The sequence below is a fragment of the Antennarius striatus genome, chromosome 22 (assembly GCF_040054535.1).
Source record: "Antennarius striatus isolate MH-2024 chromosome 22, ASM4005453v1, whole genome shotgun sequence".
NCBI lineage: Eukaryota > Metazoa > Chordata > Actinopteri > Lophiiformes > Antennariidae > Antennarius > Antennarius striatus.
In genome coordinates this window covers 15,920,001-15,927,873 of record NC_090797.1, presented here as the reverse complement: position 1 = coordinate 15,927,873, position 7,873 = coordinate 15,920,001, and the positions used below count along the sequence as shown (strand labels likewise).

Sequence of the window (7,873 nt, the reverse complement as noted above, 5' to 3'; positions counted from 1 at the left end):
GTCTTTACAATAAAGTCATTTATTTAGAACAGATAAAGAAAAGTCCTTCATGAAACTCACTGTCACAGTCAGACCCAGACCTACGGGTACGTCACACCCTAGTATGTTTGAACAGAGATCAACATCATGCAGCACAGGAAAACTCACCGATGGAAAATAATTTAAAACATTCATCCAACAGGACATCATAAGACCACAAACACACATGAACCCCCCCACCAACCTGATCAGACACAAGGACAGACCTGAACACCCCCGACTGGAATCACTGACAGGTAAAGATGGCTGCCACCAACATGTTATGTCATTATTTAATTCAGTACCGTACTGGAGAGGTCATTACTTCACACCCAGTCTCACAGATACAATTTTATATTTGGATTATTTTCAGCCTCCTGTGGATTCTGTCGATCCGACTTGTTTTGGCGGCAGTGGGACAGTTACCAACAATCATCCTTCATCACTTCAATAATAATCACAGCACAATGGAGCGAGTGTGTGTGTGTGTGTGTGTGTGTGTGTGTGTGTGTGTGTGTGTGTTCCCTGTGAGGCTGTAGCCCGGCCAGCCTCTGGAGCAGCTGTTGAAGCGGCGCTGTGATCTCAGCGCTTCTTCATGGCGTTGAGCACACGCAGGATGTGCAGGAAGAGGTTGACGATGTCCAGGTAGAGGTTGATGGAGGCCAGGATGTGCTCCTCAGGAGAAAGCTGCTTCATCAGCAGGTGGGTGTCGTAGATGATGAAGCCACAGAAGAGCAGAGCCCCCGCTCCGGCCATGACCAGCTCTGTGCTGTCACTGTTGAAGAAGAGCTGCGAAGAGCAGAACCAACATGAGGACTCAGCCGGAGGTGGAAACACCCAACTGAAGACAGAATACTAGACTTTCTTTATCATGGGATGGATGTGTTCATTCTACATCGTTCATCTAACAGACACTGAAGTCACGTTTGATTTACCCGCATGAAGCTGGCGATGATGAGGATCCAGAGGCAGGAGAAGAGTCTGAAAGGACAGAAACCATCAGAGAACGTGTGACCAGGCTCCTGACCCGACCAGGCTCCTGACCCGACCAGGCTCCTGACCCGACCAGGCTCCTGACCCGACCAGGCTCCTGACCCGACCAGGCTCCTGACCCGACCAGGCTCCTGACCCGACCAGGCTCCTGACCCGACCAGCCTCAACCACGGCTGGAACACACACGAACACACGCACGCACACACGCACGCACGCACACTCACACACACACACACACACACACACACACACACACACACACACACACACACCTAATATTTCATTGGACTAAATGTTGGAACCTATAACATCCTGTTGACCTTTGTGAGGCGTTCAAGGACTCTGTGAAGGAAGGGCTTCAGCGTCACATCCTCAGGACAAAAGTAGAAGCACTGTTTGCATGTATTTAAGGCATCATGGAAACAACATAATTTGATTTATGGGATGTTTAACTAGTTGCACTGCAGACCTTCTGACTTCACAACACGGAGAGACCATATAAGAGACCATTGACAAAGTGTTTTAAACAGTTTATCAGAGTGTTTTAAAGGTAACACAGATAGAAGGTGGTTTATATCAGTATGGGGGGGGTCAGAAACATTGAAATTACCATAAATAATAAGATATATAGTTCGTTGCTCTATCGTGGAATTTGTTCATTGTGTACTGTATGGGTATTTGCAGTGAGAACCACTGGAACATGCTGGGAGCACTGGGATGGCGTGATGAGGATGTATGTATTTTCTGGTCAAAGCACACTTTTGACCGGTTTATTTTTAGACACTCTGACCTTTTATTCTCTCGGGGGCCACACAAAATGATGTGGAGGGCCACATTTGGCCCCTGGGCCTTGAGTTTGACCCATGTGAGTTAGTGATTTGGACGCCTACCCTTAGTGTTAACAGAGGGTAGACCACACCAGTCCAATATCCATGATACTCAAAAACCGTCATGTGTCCCATGATGGTTGGTTATATCACACGTTATCATAAATGATCACACCCCAGTGAATCAACAATAATGATCAGACGTAACAGGAAGACACGTCTGTCTTCTGTCCTCTGTCGGCTTCATCGTCTGGTGGTGACCCACTCTACCGGATGGATCAGCGTGTTCCTCACATATTTATTATTGTTATTAAAAAATTTATAGTATTTTTCAAAAAGACAATTTTCCAGAATTGTTGTACATAAATTTAAAATCATAAATATGGTAAAATTACTGGTAAACTATTTTGTGGATTACTGATTTTTAATGAACAGCATCATGCAGTAAATTATTATTAGAACACTTTAACTTAAGACATGAACCGGGTCAAGACAGACCTGGGACCCTGGTACTGGTTCAGGAAATAAAGACCTCTTCCACAATGTGACCAGTGAACTTTGTGCAGTCCTACCACATCTCCCATGATGCACTCACCCGGCACCCATCTTGCTGAAGTCTCTCTTGGACTGGAAGGTGTACGCAGTCAGTCCAGCGAACACGGCGCAGGTGAGGAACAGAGCTTGTAACACGGTGGAGTAGTCGTAGAAGGTCACTGCAGAGAGAAGGCCTACGTTCAGGACGGCCTACCAGAGCCTGGGGGGGGGGGACACCCTGCTGGGTCAGTACTCACCCGCTGTGGCCACGGACCCCGCCTCCAGGAGGGTCTGAAACACAGCAGCTTAGCATTAGCATCCCCAGCTCTGTCCTCAACTTTAGTCATGAATGCATTTTATTAGACTGTTTTGTTTAGGATAAATCTACTTTAAGCTGACAAACAATTACATTTTATATTTTAATATATTACAGAAAAAACGTGCGTCTCGTTTTCATTTCTTCTTCCTCTTTGTGGGTCACGGGGGTTGCTACGGGTTAATAATATATATGTTTTATTATTGTACAGTAAAATGAAGGTTTACCAGTGATTTTGTGATTCCAGCGTTTGTGGCTGAAGTAAAGAAAATGACGTAAACTTGATTATTATTTTTTTTGAAAACCAACTTGTAATCATGAACGACGTAACTGAAAACGACGTACGCCGAGGTGAACCTGTACTACAACTATCAGTGAAAGAAGAAGAGGAGACTAATCGGCCCTACAGACACAAGCACACAACAACAACAGAAAAAATAAAAGAATGATGAATGAAAAGAAAACAGAAGGGATCAACACAGCCTAACACTGTGAGGGACATAAAGTTACTATCCTCTGTTTATGTCTCCTGTTTACATCATTATTCATACGTAGGTCATAATGTTTACATCCACAGCGTGACGACTCTACGTAGATAAACACCATGGACCGGGACAGACGACTTACAAACGACAGCAGCAGGTAGAGGTTGACTGGGTGCTGGTGTCGGTACACGGCCAGGACCAGCAGGAGGACCAGAGAACCCAGCGCCGAAACCAGAACCACAGCAGGTCTACAACCAACCAACCAGCCAACCAACCAGCCAACCAACCAGCCAACCAACCAACCAACCAGCCAACCAACCAACCAACCAACAAACAAACAAACCAACAAACGTCAATAGTGATGGTAAAGTCAGTTCATGTAGCTGTGACAGCCACCCATCCCCCAACAATCTGGATTGTTTATTCACGTCTGTCCAGAAGACGATATAGAGCAGTAATAATCATTATAATAGTAGTGATTATAACGATAATATTGATACTAATAATAATAATCATAATAATAATAATAACAACAAAATAATGATAACAATAATAATGGTACTACTACTACTACTACTACTAATAATAATAATAATAACAACAACAATAATAATAATAACAACAACAATAATAATAACAATACCAACAACAATAATAACAACAATAACAACAATAGTCTGGTCCTCACGTGCTGTGGACGAACTCCTTGATGGTGTCAGAGAACATGAAGAGGGCAGAGGTCGCCGTGGTGAGGAGGATCTGCAGGCTGAGCAGGGAGTAGACCTTCCTGAGGAAGTCTGGTCAGCACAGGAGACAACAGTTAACCAGCTAGTTAACCCGATAGTTAACCGGAAAGTTAACCAGATAGTTAACCAGCTTTAACCTAATGATTCATCTGAACCTGGAGGATGACTCTGTGACACAATAAAGTTAACCAGCTAGTTAACCGGATAGTTAACAGCTAATTAACCAGCTAGTTAACCAGATTAGTTAACACTTGACCAGTTAGTTAACCAGCTAATTAACAGCCAGCTAACCAGCTACTTAATAGCTAGTTAACCAGCTAGTTAACAGCCAGTTAACCAGCTAGTTAACAGCCGGTTAACCAGCTAGTTAACCGCCGGTTAACCAGCTGTAACGTACTGGTTGGTGTGACCCAGCTACAGACACTACCAACACTAACTCGTAGATCACGGGGGGGGGGGCTAACTCCTGCTAGTCAGTAGCTCCTACTAGTTAAACTGTCATGACGTCACCAGGACCTGACCCGTGACTAGTCCTGATGGCGGCTGTGACGCAGGTGTGGTGACCGTGTTTTGACGGGGGGCCCACGGACGGCGGGCCGTGACGGCTGCCAGCGGCCCGGGGGGGCCACTTCCCGCTAACACACGACCACCGACACGGTGTGGTGACGTGTGGTGACGTCACTCACCCATGCGGACCTGCACGCTGGCCGTGGACACGTTGGTGCCATAGTTGAAGTCGTCCTCGACAGACGTCCGTGGGTACTGGTCTCCGCTCATCGTGGCCGTGGGCTGCTTCCGGTCTGCTGGCGGCGCTGCGTCACAGCCGCTCCGCGCGCAGGCGCGTGACGTCACCGGACGGTTCAATCATGTGACGAGGAAAGTCCTGACGAACTGCTGACTCATTACCCAGAATTCTCTGTTGTATTAATACAGTAATAACAATAGTAATAATAATAGTAATAGTAATAATAATAATAATAATAATAATAATAATAACATATTATTATTATTATTATTAGAAGTAGTAGTAGTAGTAGTAGTAGTAATAGTATTCTTATTACATTATTATTATTGTTATTATTACCACTATTATCATTATTACTATAATTATTATTATTAATAATAATAATAATAGTAATAATATTATTATTACCATTATTATTATCATTATTATGATGATGATCATGATTATTATTGTTATAATTATTATTCAGTGTAGTTACCGGGGGGGGGGGGGTCAACCTGCTGATGAGACACTCCTGAGTGGTCCCACAGACCTGTGACATGTCACTGACTTAATGTCACCAGTCTGTGTCAAACTGCCCCCATGGGGGCAGACAGTCCTTGTTTTGTTAGAACGGCACAGAAATGACGTCATTGTGTTCTACACATCCTGGTGAGTGCAGTAGTGAACAGGGTGGTCCTGTGATGGACTGTTGACATGTAAGATCTGTCAGACTGAAGGTCAGTGTCGGTGTGTAACCACCTGTGGGGTCATGGTGTCACTGACCACGGGACATTAACGGAGCGTGGCGTGACGTCATGAAGGTGAGGTCCTCCAGCTGACTCGTTCAGTCCACATATGGATTTATTTGTAACTCAGACTTGTTCAAACTTTACATCCAACAGTCACAACGGGGTTCGTCAGTCCTCACACCTGAGCCGCCAGGTGTTCCCTAGCAACAGGCGGATGTTTATTGTGATTGGCTGGCTGTGGGGTTTATTGTGTGAGTTCTGACTTTCGGTTTAGTTTGTGGTGTTCTGTCGGACCTGAGCTGTGTGCGTCTGGAGACTGAACCCGACATGAGGACCCTGATCCTGTTCTCGGCTCTGGCAGCGGTCTACTGCTCCAAGGACCACAGTAAGACCCTCCTCCACCGGAGAACCCTCACCTCTACCGGACACAGCGTTTAGGTGACCGGTGACTCAGACGAGTGACCTGCGTCACAGATAGACGAGGCTCGACCGCTAGTAACCAGTCAGTAACCAGTCAGTAACCAGTCAGTAACCACTGGGTCCAGTAAAGACATTTATTGAGAGTAGACAGACCTGTAGGGAGGTGTTGGTCCGGTTCTGGTTTTATTCTGGGGGAATGCCCCACAGCTCGGGGAGCGTTCGGTTCTTTCATGTTGACCTTCAGGAGGATGAACTTTAATTATTACTATTATTATTATTACTATTATTATTACTATTATTATTATTACTATTATTATTATTACTATTATTATTACTATTATTATTACTATTATTATTACTATTATTATTACTATTATTATTACTATTATTATTATTACTATTATTATTACTATTATTACTATTATTGAGACAAACAGAAGAAACTCTGGACCGGGATCCTCTCCGTCGGTTCGGGTTCTGATCCTCACGACGGTCTACTTTCGATTTCAAACTGACGCGCGAGTGCGCGCGCGCGCACACACACACACACACACACACACACACACACACACACATACACACACACACACATACACATACACAAACACACACAAACACACACACACACACACATTTTTTTTAGATTTTTAACATCACGTTTATAAATAAAAGTCAAATGACAAAATACTGACGTGGACACAGAATCCAACAGATTCTGTAAAGAGGATTTTCAACAGAACTGTGTTTTCTGAACTAAGAAACATCTAAACTTTTAGCATTTATCAAACTAAAAAAGGAAAAAGGTTTTTTTAAGGAAAAAAACATGAATCTGTTCTCCACAATCGTCTCTTGTACAATCCTGTTTAATACACCCTATAAAACTGGTCTGGGAGAGAGAGAGGAAGGAATGCTGTACTCCATGTGGTCTGACTTCATTTCTGTGTGTGTGTGTGTGTGTGTGTGTGTGTGTGTGTGTGTGTGTGTGTGTGTGTGTGTGTGTGTGTGTGTGTGTGTGTGTGTGTGTGTGTGTGTGTGTGTGTGTGTGTGTGTGTGTGTGTGTCCGTTGTGTTCCCCCAGAGAAACTGTGTTCCCTGCAGTCTAGACGACGTGTTCCAGTTTAGGGTCGTTCTCTCATTCGGTGGTGTCTTTGACAGACAGGTACACATTGTTGGTTTGAAATGCAGGAAGAATAAAAAAAGGAGGGGCAGATTCTAAATTTCCTTGTGGGCCGAGCAAAGATGGCGATTTGTCTAGCAGGAAGGAAACGTGTTGCGGTCCGTCTGACGGCATTGAAGAAGAATTAGAATGGGTTTGAACTATTTCAGTGCTGTGAATGATTGAGACGCTTGTACGAACTCGTGGTGTGTCAAAGGTGTCGTATGTTCCGTGTGGAGTGAGGACCTCATGTTCAGTCAGTGTTTGGTTTAATTCACGTATATTTTTTTTACATCATTGATTATTTTCCGACTGTTTGTTTTCAAAACGTTTTGTGTGAATTTCTTTTGGATTTTGTGTCAGCTTGATTTCCTTAACTGCTTTTAGTGAATAGACATGCTTTTAAAAATCTTCTCCTCCTCCTCCATAGCGCCCCCTAAGGTGCAGGTGTACAGCTTCAACCCGGGGAAGTATGGGATGCAGAACACCCTGATTTGCCACGTGAGCGGCTTCCACCCCCCTGACATTGACATCCAGCTGATGAAGAACGGGAAGGAGGTCCGGGACTCCCAGCTGACCGACCTGGCCTTCATCAAGAACTGGCAGTTCCATCTGAACAAGAGGGTGGACTTCACGCCCGAAAGGGGCGACTACTACAGCTGCAGGGTCACCCACGGGTTCCACCAAAAGGACTTTGCATGGGGTGAGTCTGGACACCATGAGGCAGAACTACTGATTGATCAATCAAAAACAGGCAATAAATAAATGAATATAATTACAGTGGTAATTACAGTGGTTCCAGGCTGACACTGGTAGACCTTTGAGACCTTTACACGTCCTGTCAGACTAGAACCTGAGTCCTCTGAGAGACTCTGAGCTGGGGACCAGCATCACTAAACAGAT

At 44.6% G+C, this 7,873-nt stretch overlaps 2 protein-coding genes across 3 annotated transcripts in view; one reads left to right on the top strand and one right to left on the bottom strand.

Annotated features, from left to right (window-relative positions):
• Positions 1–4,750, bottom strand: tmbim4 (transmembrane BAX inhibitor motif containing 4). The gene is made up of 7 exons (XM_068307278.1): positions 4,606–4,750; positions 3,862–3,970; positions 3,316–3,421; positions 2,630–2,663; positions 2,434–2,551; positions 954–999; positions 1–807 (listed from the first exon to the last, which is right to left on the bottom strand). Exons 1-7 carry the CDS (start codon positions 4,694–4,696, stop codon positions 601–603), a joined length of 711 nt encoding a protein of 236 aa, XP_068163379.1. The 5' UTR covers positions 4,697–4,750; the 3' UTR covers positions 1–600.
• Positions 4,751–5,669: 919 nt separating this feature from the next.
• LOC137589505 (beta-2-microglobulin-like) overlaps positions 5,670–7,873 on the top strand; it is a 2,917-nt gene continuing 713 nt past the window's right edge. Inside the window, exons 1-2 of one of the 2 annotated variants that reach the window (XM_068307318.1) lie at positions 5,670–5,780; positions 7,401–7,673. In XM_068307318.1, the coding sequence (XP_068163419.1) occupies positions 5,723–5,780; positions 7,401–7,673 (331 nt within the window). In that variant the 5' untranslated portion in view covers positions 5,670–5,722. Of the gene's footprint in view, positions 5,781–7,070; positions 7,227–7,400; positions 7,674–7,873 lie in introns of those variants that run through there. The other variant, XM_068307319.1, reaches the window with a different exon arrangement.